A 16,092-nucleotide genomic window follows, 5' to 3' on the forward strand; every position below is an offset into this window, starting at 1 on the left:
AACTAAACAGGAAAGCTCTTGGAAAGAGAAAAGTAGAACAGGGAAATAAGTCGATTTTGGACTGCCTCAAAACACAAGTATGTGTTCAGACAGAAAGAGAACACAGACGTGTGAGCAGTTCCAAAAAACCTGAAAAGCCACATCTACAGCATGGAAACGTTTAGGAAGAAGTATTCCAAGTGACGTTCGTAGATGTACGCAAGGCAATTAGTTAGGGGCCCAGCACAGGAGAGCAAATATAAGTCTCCTCCGTTGTTTCCATTGGGAAGGCGGTGCACGGGCTTGAATTCAAGTTACAGAAGTCAGAGGTCTGCATCGCACCGCTCCAAGTGCAGCCGGGGCTGCGCGGTGCTGCGCTGACCAGCAGGGAGCAGCGTGGCTTCGTGCTGCGGGCGCAGCGCTGCTCTTAAAGCTGAGTCATTCGGCACTCGTTCCTGCCCGGCTGGAGGCTGCTGGGAGGTGGTTGAGGTTTGAATCCGGCCGGTAGTATCAAAAGGTCTTCTTCCCTTTTCTTCTTTCCCTTTCCTTTTTCTTAGTTTTGTTTGTAGTGTTGTCTTTGACGTTTCAGCTGGGTGGGAAAAAAAGATGCTCGGTGCTCTGTCTGAGCTCTGCACGGTCTCAGCGAAGCGTTTTGGTTGGTCATGCAGCTGTGATATGACAGAAGTTGGCCACGGTCACCCCAGCAGACAGCTTGTCCCCGTAAATGGACCTTCCCAGCCCTACAATGCAGCTTTGTGTCCCCCGCTCCCAAACGTGCACGGGGTTACATAGCATTTTAGCCTTTGCACTTTGGGCTGCAAGTTGCATTCTCTTTGGAGAAGAGAAGGCTGTGGGGGGAGCTGAGAGCAGCCTTTCTGTATCTAGAGGGGCTGTGAGAAAGAAGGGGACAGAGTCTGTAGCAGGGTCTGTTGTGATAGGACGAGGGGAAATGGTTTCAAACTAAAAGAGGGGAGGTTTAGATTGGATATAAGGAAGAAGTTTTTTCCAAGAGTGGTGAAAGCACAAGTTGTCCAGAGAGGTGGTGGTGCTCCATCCCTACAGATGCCCGAGGTCAGGCTGGATGGGCTTTGAACACTGATGGAGCTGTGGGTGTCCCTGCTCAGTGCAGGGAGTTGGACCAGATGGCCTTTAAGGGTCCCTTCCACCTCCAGTGATCCAATGATTCTATGCAGTCCCAAGGGTTGCCCTGTTCTCATTCCATGGATGAAAGTAAACAGAGAGGAAAACTCTTGGAAAGAGAAAAGTAGAACAAGGGAAGAAGTTGATTTTGGACTGATTTGGGTTTATCCTGTAGATCCTCAGATGGCTAGAGCTACAGAAATGAGATGAATCAAAGACAGCAGCCTCTGGCCAAGCCACAGGACATGATGTTGAGCTGAGAAGCTATGGTGAAAGAGGCAGCAATGCGTAAATTGAATCCACTGCTGAAAGAATTGCTGTGGGGAATGGCAGCCTCACCTGAGCTTCACTAGGGTCAGGACAGATGATAGCATGGTCATAGCTGTTAAAGACAGATTTTCTTCCCCAGTTAAACTAATGTGAGATAGCTTTCCTGAGCTGTTTTATCAGAACGTGACAATGCAGTCAATTATGTAGGTAAAACTGCACCTCAGTAAGGTATGGAGTCAGTATGGAGGTGAAGTCTGTGTGGGCACCTTGAGTACAGCATGCAGCTCCCCACAGCCCAACAGCTGGGAATGCAGAGGAGTTTGCAAGGAGCTCCATGGTTGGAGTGAGCGACTTTCTGTGTCAGGCCTGGCAGAGAGAGTGGACAGGGAAAGAAGCAAACAGAGGGATTGCATTCACTTGGTTTTGTTGCTGCCAGAATCTAGATGGCAGCAGAAAGATTAAAACTCAGCTGGGTACAAATTGCGCTACTGCTGGGAAGCTTATGCAGCAGGACAGAGTTGTGCTCCTGTTTGTGGGAGCCTGGGGTGGAGTGAAAGCATGGGCTGTCCCCTCACCTGCAAGTGTGCACAGGCAGAGATGCATCCCAGTGTGCTCACCTGGGGCAGCTTTGCAGGCACTGAGCAGGAGCGGCTAGGTGCACAGCTGTGTGATTGCAATGGGGTTGCACAAGGTGGGGTGCAGACCTCCAGGGAGGGAAGTAGGGGCAGGGGTTTGCTGAGCTGGATGCTCAGCTGACTGTCTCAGATCAGATCCCAGCAGAGAGTTTTATTAAGGAACGATTGGAGCAGCAGTGCAGCTCCTTGATTAGCAGCACGTCTGTGGAGCTGAGAGGTGATCCAGTGCCAACAGAGCTCTCCTGGCCTGGCTGCACTGTCTGGAGGGCTGCAGTGCTGGTGGGAGCTGGGCACAATTGCATCAATGGTGTGAAGTGAACGTCTGCCTATTTCAGTGCTCAGAAAAGGTACGTGCCCTCTTGGAGCCATAGAAAGAAAGCTTGCAAGGCAGCGTGTAACCATGCACGTGTGTTTTACTTTCAATAGTTTTCGAGTGCTTTGAAAGCAAATTGGGAAATGAATAAGCAAACACTGAGCAGGAGCCAAAAAGGCCAGACACTGGTTGTATTTACAGGACATACTGCAGACAACACTGTGGGAGGTAGTAATATAGTGGTGTATTTGATACAGCTGTTGATCAGAGAATGATGAATGCCCAGGGGAAAATCTAGAAATACGTAGAATACTCTGATTTCATATTGGTTTGACAAAGGCTAAAATAATGAGAGAAATCTGCCGTGTTCCACCTGTTCAGAGGGAGCTGCTGGGCTGTGAAATGACGGATCAAATTAACGCGCTGGGCAGAAAGGCTGTAATGAGAGACTGTGATTGCTGAGGCATCGGCCAGGCCCTGGAGCACGGAGCTGGGAGAGGTGAGGAGGAGGTGATGGCTGGAGGGACCTCTGCTCCCGCTGAGCCTGCTGCTGCCTCTCAGTGCTCTCGCTCCCAGGCATTGGGGCTGTATGGTTTTATCTTTATAAATGAACCTACGAGCCCTTTTCTTCTTTTGGCCAAGACACCGTTTTCTCATTCAATACAGGCAATCGAGATATTTCTATGTTCAAACCCCATTGCACCAGCGCAATTGTATTGACTCCAATTCCCAACAACAGCATTGTTAATGGCCCTGGTGCAAACCCAGGTCCAGGCACGGACTTGGGAGTTGCTTGCAAGAATAGAGTGACCTTTTCTTTCTGGAAGTGATGGATGGCTTGTGAATGGTAGGCAGGAAAATAAAGCTTGTCACTGGAAGATAGACGAGGGCAACATTTCCCTGTAGTATCAGGATATGTGCGAATAGGTTTTCTTCTTATGTTGGTAGTGTGTATGATCCTTGCAGGGGAGCCTTGCCAAATGTTCTGGTGCTTCATGTGAAATGTGGGACCTATGCTGCTTGTGAACTAGGCAAAAGGAGTAGAAAAAAAATAGAGCTGGTCTTTTCAAACCTCTCTCTTGTCCAATGGCAGTGCTGTAAGGGGTCCAGTGGTATTTTACCCCTTGCACTTTTGGTTTTGGGATTCTCAGGTCCTGCTCAGCATGCGGCAGCGCTGAGCCAGCACTCCTCCCCCTCGTCCACAGCACTCAAATTCATTAACCTGCATTTATCAGCTCTTGCCAGGGAAGTGGTGAATAATGAGGCCTGGTTCAGGTAATGAAATGATCTCCCTCTCACATCTGATTACATTGCTTCTTATTATTTCCTCAGTGTGTAATTTTGCTTCCCTGGAAGCTTGTTTTGTAAACACTAATGACTGTGCAGTTACAGCCCAAAGTTAAGCTTGCCGGCAGTGCTGCAGAAGCCTGGTGAGCCATGTGGCCGGGCTGTCTGTGTTACCATGTGTGCTTCATTAGCTAACACAGGGATGGAAACAGTCCTTCTCTTTGCTGCATGGTACAAGGAGCAGCAGCAGGGATGGGCAGCCCTTGGCATCCACCGGGGACGATGTATATCTTCTGCTCAGTTATCAATGCTGCAATTTAGCCCACCTAACTGTTGTTCTCTGGTGCTTGCTTGAGCAGTGCACACTATCAGAGATACCTCACATAAGGATTCCACATGTCCTCTCTCTGCTGGAGAGACTTTTCTCATACATCTTAAAATTTCATCTACTTTTTCAGCAGCATCCCCTGGGAAGCCCAGAGCCATCCTGAGTTAAACTATTATATCCTCATTCCTAGCCCCAAAGAGATGACCTTCCACTCTATGCTCTTTGTCCTATTTCTACAGCAGAATCCCTTGAGATCATCTCAACTCCCATTGAATTTTCCTATATTATTTCCTTCTCACTGACCTCTGCGTGTACTTGGCAACACCATCCTCACTTTAGCTACTTCCTTCTCCAACTGGTCCTTTTTATGTCTCACCGACATCTGTAGCTGTGGAGGGTGTTTTACTGAAGTCTAAGCAAATGAGGATCCCCCACCTAATGTGGATTGGGCAGCCTGGTCTGGTGGTTGGTGACCCTGCCCACAGCAGGAGTTTTGAAACTGGATGACCTTTGAGGTCCTTTTCAACCCAGGCCATTCTATGATTCTATGACTGCACACTGGAAACATAGGATGAGAGGTCATGGCCTTAAGGTGATCCATGGGACATGGTAGGTGGGCATGGTGGGGATGGGTTAATGGCTGGGGTTGGTGATCTTAGTGGTCTTTTCCAAACTTAGTGATCCTATGATTCTGGCTCTGAATGCATTTCCATGATATACACTGTCCAGATAACACAGGACAACTTTGTGTTATTGCTAGAGAAGTAAAATCTTATTTATGAAGGATGTAGCCAGCTCCTGGCTTGCCAGTAGTCATTATATGTCTTCTCATGATGAGCGTTTCATTTCCCTCCTCCTCATTATCTCTTTACTATATTATGTAGGAGCTTCAGTAACAGCCTGGAACTCCTTCTGCAAGATATTGTCCAAGCATGGATTGGAGGAGCCACCAGCTGGAGTCCAGGCATGGCTGAACCCAACACAGGCATGACTGAGCTGCTCCATAACAGAGTGCAGGTGGATGCAGGTGTCGGTTTGAACAAGGTACCGAGGCAGCGTTGGTGCATGGAGGACCGTGTGTCACAGACCTTCCCCTTGAGCTGCACTGGAGGGACTGTGCTTCTTTCAGGTGATGCTTTTTCCTCATGGTCCCTTTGATCGTGTAAAAGCTGCTGGGAAACTGAATCTAATCATATTGGTCAGATGAATCTCACTTAGGAGCGTTTGGAAGAGTTTTGTGTTCTCTTCAGAGGGCTTGTCAAGACACAGTTCATAAATCTGAGGAGGCACCTGGCCCTGTTATGGACTCCCATGGTGTGCATTGCTGGGACAAACCTGTCCCTGCATCAGTGCCTCCTCCTGTACAACCATGGGGACATTCCCTCTTGTATTGATTGCATACACGCCCAACCAATCACTAGAAAGTAAAATTTGACCCCATCAAACAGAGGCTCATAACGATCTCAGCAGGTTTATTGTCCTGATCAATAGCACATGGCTCCTCTGCAGGAGCTGAAAATGTCTAAGTCATCCTTACATTAAAACAAGCGTGGGGGAAAGGCATTTTCACACTGAATTGTTCAATCTATTTAAATTAGGTTTCTTTCCCCCCCCCCCCAAACTATTGGCTAATGGGCTCTCACAAATTCCTAAATGTGTCTGATTTTGAAGACGATGCTATTCTTCTTGGGAAAGAAAATCGTTAAGTGACAAGTGAGCAAGGAGCCTGTCCTTGTCAGTGCGCTTCTCAGCTGGGGAAACAGGTGTGGGAAAGGTTTAAATTAAGTGCTTCCCTGCACTGTGAGTCAAAATGTAAATGGTTCGCCTTCCGATGGTTCTGTTTTCCTCTTAGGGTTTCGCTCATTTTTTGCTATCAAGGCCAGTCGTGCTGCGTTCCAGAAATAAGTGCAACGTTCACAGTGCATCGATTTCCTCAGCTGTAAAACCTGCCATTTCATCACTGTTTCCTGAACGCCTCAGGATTTCCCATGGCTCCCATGACGAAGCCAACCCTAAGCAGCCACCCCTCATTTCAGCCCATTGGCCCATGTGCTGAGCCCCTCTGTGCTGAGCCCCTCTGTGCTGAAGGCCACGTGCCATTTCATTGCCTCTGTATCATCATCCCAAACCCTGGGGAAAGGTTGTGCTGGGGCTTTGTCAGCACAGCAACTGACTGTTGTTGCTATTAGCTTTGTCCTTCCGGCCCCAGGTGTTATAAACCCTGCCCTTTGTACGAAGGGCATGCCACGGCCCTCTCATCTCCTGTTTTTACACTTGTTTTCAGATGTTATTAGGAAAAGTTTCTCCCTGAGAAAGAGTGGTGCTGCAGTGGCACAGCTGCCCAGGGAATGGTGGGGTCACCATCCCTGGAGGTGTTCCAGAGCCATGGGGATGTGGCAGTGAGGGTCGTGGTTATGGGCGTAGGGGGGCGGGTTGGGGTTGGACTTGGAGGTCTTAGTGGTCTTTTCCAACCTAATTGATTCTATGATTCTGATTATATACAGTGCTTAAATACACCAGCTCAGGGAGGGGGCCAAATCCTGCCTTGTCTTGTGTTGAAGGCAAAGGTAGAGACCAGCCCAAATCTTTCCCACCTGGGGAAAATGGCTGTTCCTGTCATGGAAAATACCAAGCAGGTTATATCCATCTCCTTTCCATATTAAGAGACCAATGCCAAGAAGGCTCATCTAATGTAAATTAGGCAAGATTTACCAGGGTAAGTGGAGTCCTTAGTAGTGTTTGTTGTCATATTTATGGATGCTGGGTAGTTTATTTCTTTCCAGCTTTGCAGTGATACTGTCACACTTGGAGGAATGGGAACAACAAAGAGGAGTTGGAATAACTGACCTTTTATATTTTATTTTAAAAGCACAACTGAAGTTTAAAGCAGAAAAGGAGGGGGTGTCCTTCACTGCCCCTGCTCCCTTTTAGCAGGTGCCTTGTTGTATTGATAACACTCATGATTGGCCTCAAGTTGCGCCAGGGTAAGTTTAGGTTGGATATCAGGAGAAACTTCGTTACAGAAGGAGTTGTTAAGCACTGGAATGGGCTCCCCAGGGAGGTGGGTGAGTCACCATCCCTGGATGTGTTTAAAAACCCTCTGGATGTGGTGCTCAGGGACGTGATTTAGCAGGGGGTTGTTAGAGTTAGGGTAGCATGGTTAGGTTGTGGTTGGGCTTGATGATCTTTAAGGTCTTTTCCAACCTGAGCAATTCTATGATTATCAAAAAACAAGTTCTGGAGTGATGAAAAGCTGGTGCTGATGCTTGGTTTTGGTCCTACAAACCCTCTGAGCCCAGGTGTGCTGCTGTTCTGCTCCTCATCGTGTCTTTCACATGGAAAGCTTCCTGTGGCACACAAGGCTGAGGGATACTGAGCCTTTTGGCTTTGAGGACATTGCATGTGAAAACAAAGCAGCAATGTTTTTTTTTTCGGTTGAATCATCCTTTGGGTTCTTTTCTGTTTGTGTGACTAAAAAGCGTTGTTGTGCAATCTTATGAAAACGAACCAGGAGATGGGAAGAGGCATTCTGGTCCCACCTGGGCTTTTTGGAGGGGTAAACTTTCATTCCTGTGATTGCTGAAAGCAGGTAAAGCAGAACAGGTGCGGAGAACCTGGCTCCAAATTACTCATTGTGCAATGGTTTGGCTGCGATCCGAAGGAAAGCGCTGGGAATTACAGCATAAAGGCAGTCAGAAAGCAAAGAGCAATGGATTTTATACTGTGGCCTTTCAATTCCCCTTCCACAAAGGCTTTTGTGTACATTTAGGGAGGGGAGGAGAACCGGCTGCTGGTCCTGCCCATGGGAGCAGAGGAGGGTATGAGGGTGACGCAGAATGCTCTGCATCTCTCCTCTGCTCAGGGAGGGATTCAAGATGCTCTAAGCCAGAGAAAGATCCAGAGTGCACAAGGGAAGGCTTGATTTCCTAACGCGGCGGCGTGTTTTGCTTTTTATTAGCTATCTTGCACTGCAGCAAAACTCATCCCGGTCATAATCGTTCCCAGTGCCGGAGAAAGAAGTAAAATGCAGGAGCAAATAACTGCCTTTGTGGGTTCATGAAGACCCAGGCGTCTTTGCACTTCTGAGTTCTGGCATAATAAATCCTGAAGTGCTTTTCTGCTCGCAGCAGACGTGGTTAATACAGCTGTTTGCTGGTCTGTCCTTAAGAGGAAACAAATGGCAGCTTCTCAGTGGGCAAGCAGCAGAGGCCTGAAAACCCTGTGATTTTCCCCTCGTTTGAGAAGCTAAGAAATGAAATAGAAACGACATATATCTCTATATTTTCTTCTTTAAATCTCTTTCTCTGTTTTCCTCGGGGACAAAATGCAATCAGCACTTCAGAAGGTGTCTGTTAAGGTGGGAATGACAGCAGCTCACTCACACCACCTGCCCCGATGCCAGAGATGGCCAAGTGGACAAGGTGCATTTCTTTCCCTTCAGCAGGGGGAGAAGGGGTCTGTGGGGATGCTCAGGCATGCTGGGCCCTGTAAACTTGATGCTGTATAAATGCAGCCTTCCCCTCCCCACACCCTGTGCCCCCCAGGACAATCCTTAGCAGGATACAGTGACCATAGCAGGTTTCCCTTCTGTTTCTTCCAGTGCAATCATAGCCGCTGACTTCTGCTTGTCTGCAGATCCAGCTTGCAGCTGGAAGCTCAAACCTCCATTTGTTTTCTGTATGGGTTCCTAATCTGGAAATGGATCTAATTTGCTTTACTGAATTGCAAGCAAATTAAGCCGAACACGTTGTGTAATGCCCGGATGCGTTGCGGGGCTTTCGTGAAAGAGGAAGAAGAGTGTTTGCGATTGCTGCAAGTTTCTCCTTCCCTCAATATCAGTAACTTTGTGTTCTCAAAAATATAAAATGTCTCTATTAACAGCAGTTTTTGCTCGGGGCTAGGAGCTGGAGCTGCATCTGTCTCACATCTTTCATCCTCTCAGCCATAAAAGAACATCCCTGCCAACATCCCGAGCTCTGTTCCCTTGCAGCTCCTCCCTTCACAGTCAGACACACTTTGGTTATCTGCAATATTGCTCTTGATGGTATTATTAAATAGTTCTGATCATTTTCCTGTTGGCAATGGCTTTTTCCTCTCAGATGGATTTTTCCCCCCCCCCGGGTGTAAATCAGATTTAGAACCTCGTACGTTTAAGGAGAATAAATACCTCAGTGCTCCAAATGAGACAAGTATTTTGCATTTTCATTTCCTGACCCATAAGGGAGAGTTTCATGCAAAATGCAGGAGAAAAGTCAAAATGACAAAACGGCAGTGTTTTTGGTTTGGTCTGTGGTTAGCACAGCTGATGTCAGACCAGCTATCCAGTGCTCCTCAGACTTTGCAGAGAGTGAACTCCAAGAGGGCAAACCCTTTACAGGTCATTTCTCAATGGCCAGTTGAGCTTGCTGACAAACGCTCAGCACCTGAGGCTTTGTGTATTTTTTTTTTTTAGTTGACTGATTTGATGAGATCTGAAAACCAAGGGATGGATCCTGCCTGAGGAAGACAGGCTGAGAAGAGAAGGCTGTGGGGAGGGCTGAGAGCAGCCCGTCAGTACCTACAGGGGCTGTGAGGAAGGAGGGGACAGAGTCTGTAGCAGGGTCTGCTGTGATAGGACGAGGGGAAATGGTTTCAAACTAAAAGAGGGGAGGTTTAGATTGCATATAAGGAAGAAGTTTTTTCTAATAAGGGTAGTGAGGCAGTGGCACAGGTTGTCCAGAGAGGTGGTGGTGCCCCATCCCTGCAGACACCCGAGGTCAGGCTGGATGGGCTTTGAACACTGATGGAGCTGTGGGTGTCCCTGCTCAGTGCAGGGAGTTGGACCAGATGGCCTTTAAGGGTCCCTTCCACCTCCAACAATTCTCTGCAACATCAAGTTTAGTTTCCTTTCACCACACCCCATTTATTTTGATAGCAGGGAAACCTTTCCTCTTCCCAAAGGCTGTTTAACGGGACTGATTTGCGAGGTTATTTTTTTTAGCTGAGAGCAGTTAAAAACTCTAACTGTGATAATTAACAGTCACAAAGCTTATCTTTGGGGAAAGTCTAGCACAAAGTCCTATTTTAGCCCTATTATAACGAGGAGGGAGAAAAATGATGTCAGTCCCCACCGGTACTCAGAGCAGGAGCCTGGTGGAGTGCCTGCATGGGGTGTGAGCTGCCCATGCAGCGTGGGAGGTGTGTCATTTTGGCAAACAGAGAATGCTGTGACGTAGAAACAAACTGTCAGCAGCCGATATGGGAAAGGGTGTTCCTCCCTGCTCACAGGAAGCGGTAGTTTGTGGAACTAACCTCAGGGTCAGCCTTCCGAGACGGCATATTGGGATGCTGGGGAGGCTTCTGGGCCGTGGTCCCATGGGGTGGTGGAGGTGGGGGGCTCACCTACACGCCCGGGACCCCCACGCTGCTCCACCAGTGCTGTGCTGTGCCAGAGGTGTCAGGAACAGAGCCCGGGGTGCACAGGGTGCAGTGCTGCAGACTGCTGCTCCAGGTGGGTGGAAGTGCTTTGGTGGCTGTTTTGTGCTGTGTTAATGGGGGAGAAGGATTTGTGCAGGGAACAGCTGGGAAATGATCCCCGTTCTGTGCTGCCCCAGGGTTGTGTTGGTGTTATGAGTGCTCGTGGGGATACAGAGACAATTGAGAGTTCCAAGCAGGGGGATACATTTTTTGTGTGTGTGTTAAATAGCTCTGCTTCTATGGTGGCAAACACAAAGTGATGTCTTATGTCCGGGAATCTGTTAGCTAAAAAAGAAAGTGAAAGTTCCTCCTTGCAGTTTGCTGCCGGGTTTCTGGAGGAGGATGGTGCAATCCCCCCTCACACAGGTACGGTGTTGCCACATCCCATCCATCCCCAACCCAGAGCATACTAGAAACCAGAGATGTGCCAGTTCAGAAAGGGACACTGCTATGGCTCAGTGCAGTGACTTCCAGGCAGTAGATATGTTTGTTGCTCCTTCCAATGAGAGTGTAAGTCCTAACCGTGATTGCACGTCCTTCCAGGCTGGTCTTCCCACCAGGGAGCTACTTGGTGCCCACTGCAGATGAGGTCTCTGCACCAAATTCCTCGCCCTGGTGAGTTCAGATTGTATGGGGCTGCCACTGCTGCCCTGGGTCCGCAGCATGGGCCTTTACCCACGTCTTCTTGGGGTTGGAACCTGTCCTTTTGCTGATCTGTCCATCTGCTGATCAAATTCAGACTCTTATTGACATTTCAGATCCGTCTCTGGTCTCCCTGGAGCTGTTAAAAAAAAAAAAAAAGTAGGAGAAGCAATAGATTAAGCTTACCTGCACTGTAAGCATGCCAAGATTTATACCTGGAATTGTTCAGCCATTTACCACCCTTGGTGTGCATGAGCAGGTGTGGGACAAAGGCACTTAATGTGATCTCACCACCTCAGTGCAGGCAGGGAGAGGTGCTCTGTGCCCTCAGCAGCAGCCAGGCAGTATGGGATGCTGAGACCATGCATCTTTGTGTCCATCCCTTCCTGCATGGCTTGGTCACCCACAGCGTGCTTCTAAACACCAGTCCCACATCTGCAAGCACAGAGCAACATCACCCAGCATCTTGTGTGCACCCTGCCTGGATGTGCAAGCAATGGCTGCCTGTACAGGTGTACGAAGCAAAAGCCAGCATTTAGGTTGGCCATTTCTTTCCCTATTTCCATGGGGAACTGTGGCCTCACTGTGGCCTGTCATTGGACTTGTTTCCATCAAGAGGTGCTGGAGTCCCTTTCTCATTATGCTCACAGTGACAGCATACTAATGGAATCTCTGCAGCACTCTGCTGGGGTGTCGTGTATCATCATTAGAGTACAGCAACCTGGTACCCAGCTTGCATGAGAACGACAGCCTCCCACCAGGCTGTACTTTCACAGACCTCATCTCTCCATCAGCCCTTTCTGAAAGAGATGCTGTGGAGGAGTTACTGGTGCTGTTGGCAGTTTGCTGAGCTCCCTGTTGAAAAGCAGGAGGCAAGCAGGGTGACAGTATGCTGTGGGATGGGTGACTGCAGACCCACATCTCTTCCCTTCAGAATAGGGAAGACTGGGGAGATTTTTAGTTTAAAACCCACCTAAAATAAAGAAAATAATTAAAAAAAAATGAGTAAGTTCCAAATACAACAAAGCATCTCATCCCACCTGCTGGATCTTATTGACATTAGAGAGCGTGTTTGGCTCTCCAAGAATAGAAAGGCACTGTTCTAAACTTTGGGTCCCTTTCCCCCTTAACTGTATTGGTGTTGGCACAGCTGCCCAGGGAGTGGTGGGGTCACCATCCCTGGAGGAGTCCCAGAACCATGGGGATGTGGCACTGAGGGACGTGGTGATGGGCATGGTGGGGTGGGTTGGGGTTGGACTGGGTGATCTTAGAGGTCTTTCAGCCTTATTGATTCAATGGCTTCTTTTTTCCTTCTTCTTCTTCTTAAGCTTTGCTCACCCTTTTCTTTTGCAAAATCTCTTAAAGCATTCAAACATGAAAGGAGGCCTACAAATTTTGACAAAAAGGTGTTGGTGTGGGCAGGACGCTTTAAAAAGGAGGAGGACATTCCCAAGTACATAACGTAAGTAGACCTTCCTTCTTCTGAGATTAATTTAATTTTGCTGAGTGGTGCTGTTGGAGGTGAACAATACAGATTGAGACCTCAGCCTACATCGGTCAGAAGGTTGCTCACATGGTTGGTATTCGTGGACTGCCATGCCAATGGTGCTCACAGCTACTGGTGTCCAAAAAGAATCCCAACTGTTGGGAGCATCAACTCCTTGTTTTGCCTCTGATGTAAACTGGCTTTCCTTATTTTGTTGTCATCCATTTCAGACTCATCAGAAGTGTCTTTTGCAAGGCCCTGTAGTTCAGGAGTCACCGTGGTGAAATGCCATCCACTTTGGGTTTTTACAGGTTTTGCTAGCTTTTATTAAAGTAACATTAGTGTTATTCACAGATCTGGTGGAAGACATCTGCAAATTGTTCTTGGTGTTTCTTGGTCTGTGGTTTTACCCCTTTGTCAAGGTATTTTGTTACAGGGTTGTGTTTCATTTCAGAGTCCCAGTGCCCCCTGCCTTGTGGTGTCCTTGGGGGTTGGCCTTTCCCTTGCAGACATAATGGAACCCACAGCTGGATACCATTTCATGAACGACTCAGGCTGTCACCTTGCAGTCTCTTGCAAGCATGAGTGGTCAGATAAATGCTGCGAGTCACATGTGGAAGGCGGTGAAGATTTCTCAGCAGTGGTTGTGAGAAGCTGCTTTGGGATGATGACTCTGGATGGATGGTGGTCATCCGCTCAGGCTCAGCCTTCCACTTCATGATGCACAAACAGGCAGCTGCTGGAAGATATGGGGATTCGTTACCCAGCTCCTCACAATCTCATTTCCCACATGCTGCTGCAGGATGGGAACTCTGCTTTGTCCTCCGCAGGTCTGAGGTTCTGGATGCAGCAAGGAACACCGTGAGGATAAAGGTTTGCTACATCATGATTGCACTGACCTTGCTGGGCTGCTTGGCCATGGTCATCACAGGCAAAGAGGTGAGTATTTTTTTCTGGATGACACACTTATCAGGTGGTCTATGTGGACTTTTTAAATAAGCACCCAGTTGGCAGGCTTTGAGATCAAGTCCATATTAGCAATATTAGCATGGGATCTCTATAACCCCATTCTCCAGGGGAGAGGTTGGCGTGGGGAAGCACGATTTGCTTGTTAAAGTGTTCCTTTTGGCACACTTCACCATAAACCTGTGCACTGAGTGCCTCCGTATCATGGTGCTTCAGCAAGTCCAAAGGTTGTGGAACTGCTCAGATAGTGTTGGCAGAGCCTGCTCCTGCCCTGTAGCCATGGGTAATGTGCTCCTGTGGTTCTGCCCAGCATGCCACCATGGACACATGGCTATGATGCTCTCTTCTCCTGCGTCACATGTATGGAAGGAAGATCTGCAGCCCAACTGGCACGTCCTAGTTGCAAGTGCACTGTCATTCTTCCTACCTGCTCATGCACCTGTAAACATCATGCAGTGTAATTGTTCTGCTACTCAGAAGCTGAAAATGGTGACAGATTGGTAAAACAAAGAAGCACATTCATGTCTTTCATCGTGAAATATCAAAGAGGACAATGGGGTGTCAAAGCAAGTGGTGCAAACGCAGGAAACTTTAGTGGTGGGAAATGTATGCATGCAATGGTTTTCACCATTTCTTTCCAAAGGCTGCTAAAAAGGATCACACACTGCTGAGGGTGAATGAAGAGAAGAAGGCTAAATGGAGGGCTGAAGCAGAGAAAGATCAGGAGGCAGCTGCTGTGAAGGCACAATGATCAGGAACAGGTTTGCTTTAACAGCGGGAGAGAAGTGATTTGCACACATGCCATATGTACCTGCCTTCGTTTTACTCCTTGGATCTTTCTGCCTGCAACTCTCGCGGGGTAAAGGCTGCAGAGTGTGAACTGTGAAGCTCTGGTGCAAACCCCAGCAGCTTCTTTCTGTGGCTTCTGGTCTTTGGCACTGGGTTTGGCTAAAATACAGACACCTCCTCTGAGCTGCGAAGTGTGAGGGCGATCCGTGGAGGACTGCACAGCTCAGAATCCGCTTCTTATGGTGCTGCTGCTGCTCAGCGTGGTCCTCGCAGGCAGGAAGGATGCAACCCTATGTCAGAGATCATCCCGGGCTGTGCAGTTCCTCTAGTGCACGCAGGCTTGGCCAAAGGGATCTGGGGCAGGGGGAAAACAGGTCTGAAATGTGTCCTCAAACCAAGAAGAGGTCGAATATCTCTTCCTCTGACTGCTGTCATTGCTGTCCCACCCCTCTCCCCAGCCCCTCACAGGGGAACGTGAGCAGGGAGAGACAGAGGGGTATGGGCAGCCCTGGTGACTGGGTTGGGCCAAAAAGGGTCAGAGAAGCTGCTGTGAACGTGGGGTGGCAGCGTGGGCTCATGGGGTGGTTTGGTGATGGTGGACAGCTGCCCTCCCAGGAGCAGGGAGCCTGGCCAGGGCACTGCCCATCCTGTTCTACTTCACTGGCTTTGCTTTTCCATCTTCTGCTTCCAGATGTTGGCATGAAAGCTCCCTAGCACTTGCTTAGTTGTGATTTTAGTTAGGATTAATTGCTAATACATGGTTTGCTAAAACTGAATTCTTTTTAATCACCATAGTTCATTAACTCATAATAAAGCAGCTGTCCAATTACATCTAAAACAAACACTTCTCTTCACAGCTTCATTTAAAGTGTCGCCAAACTCTGAGATGATGCTTAATGGGAGAGATCCTCATGAAATACTGAAAGTTCTGTTTCCATAAAGTCATTAAACCTTAAGACAGACCTCAGCTCACCCCTTTGGTCCGAGTCTCTGTGCACTGTTCATATCATAGAATCATTAAGGTTGGAAAGGGCCACTAAGTTCATCAAGTTCAACCATCAACCCATCACCATCAGGTCTGCCATAGACAGGTAAACCCTTAAGACCCTTAAGTTGAGCCCAGAGTGCTGGATGTGCTGCATGGGGTACCAAAGGATGTGGAGCAACAAAACCCACCATCTCATCCCAGCCACCACAGGAGGTGGCAGACACTGTAACCAAGCTTTCTGCTACACATAATCACACCAAGGCTTGGCTCTGCTGCTGCAAGATTTGTTATCTGGACCACGTATACTTGGTTCCAGCAGTCTGGAAGATCCCATGCAGGTGTCTGGGTTTATTGTGCCAAAAATGATGCCCACTCATCACTGGTGTGTCACTCCATGAAGAAGCTGCTGGCAAGGGTGGGCTTGTCCCCAGGGCTTGGGGTCAGCACTCAGCAGCTGCTGGGTTCTGGGGCTCCTGGGCCTGTGGTTTTTGGGTGTTTGGTAGCGATGGTTTCTTCCTTCTGCGCATCCATGGAGGATGAGGAGCTGTGTGAGGGGACGTTACATCTGTCACATCTTGGTGTTTGCTGTCCTTGTTTCTGACTCACAGACCCGTGCAGTACAAATTGTAAGAAGTGATGTCTGTTCCCTGCAGTATTCCTCACAGTGCATCTCAGGAAAGTGAAAATAATGGTCTAGGACAAGTACAGAGTGAGCAAGTCTCTGGTGAGGAGGCATTTCTGCTGGCACAGGTAATCCATGCTCACTGGGTGGATGTGACCTGGTTTCCTTGGTTAGTGCACTAACCTGGAAGA

General features: G+C 48.4%; 1 protein-coding gene across 5 annotated transcripts; it reads left to right on the plus strand.

Moving 5' to 3' along the window:
* Window positions 1-419: 419 nt before the first annotated feature.
* On the plus strand, window positions 420-15,263 carry FAM162BL (family with sequence similarity 162 member B like). 5 transcript variants are annotated; one of them, XM_040700066.2, is made up of 6 exons: window positions 420-496; window positions 4,837-5,081; window positions 10,952-11,023; window positions 12,416-12,512; window positions 13,367-13,475; window positions 14,146-15,263. In XM_040700066.2, exons 2-6 carry the CDS (start codon window positions 4,919-4,921, stop codon window positions 14,251-14,253), a joined length of 549 nt encoding a protein of 182 aa, XP_040556000.1. In that variant the 5' UTR covers window positions 420-496; window positions 4,837-4,918; the 3' UTR covers window positions 14,254-15,263. The 5 variants fall into 5 exon arrangements, with proteins under 5 accessions (XP_040556000.1, XP_046796939.1, XP_015133924.3 ...); XM_015278438.4 differs by lacking the exons at window positions 420-496; window positions 4,837-5,081 and adding an exon at window positions 10,164-10,442 and having other exon boundaries at window positions 14,146-14,263; window positions 15,149-15,263; XM_040700067.2 differs by lacking the exons at window positions 420-496; window positions 4,837-5,081 and adding an exon at window positions 10,660-10,774 and having other exon boundaries at window positions 14,146-14,263; window positions 15,149-15,263.
* Window positions 15,264-16,092: the final 829 nt, after the last annotated feature.

This window comes from Gallus gallus, chromosome 4 (assembly GCF_016699485.2).
Source record: "Gallus gallus isolate bGalGal1 chromosome 4, bGalGal1.mat.broiler.GRCg7b, whole genome shotgun sequence".
Taxonomy (NCBI): domain Eukaryota; kingdom Metazoa; phylum Chordata; class Aves; order Galliformes; family Phasianidae; genus Gallus; species Gallus gallus.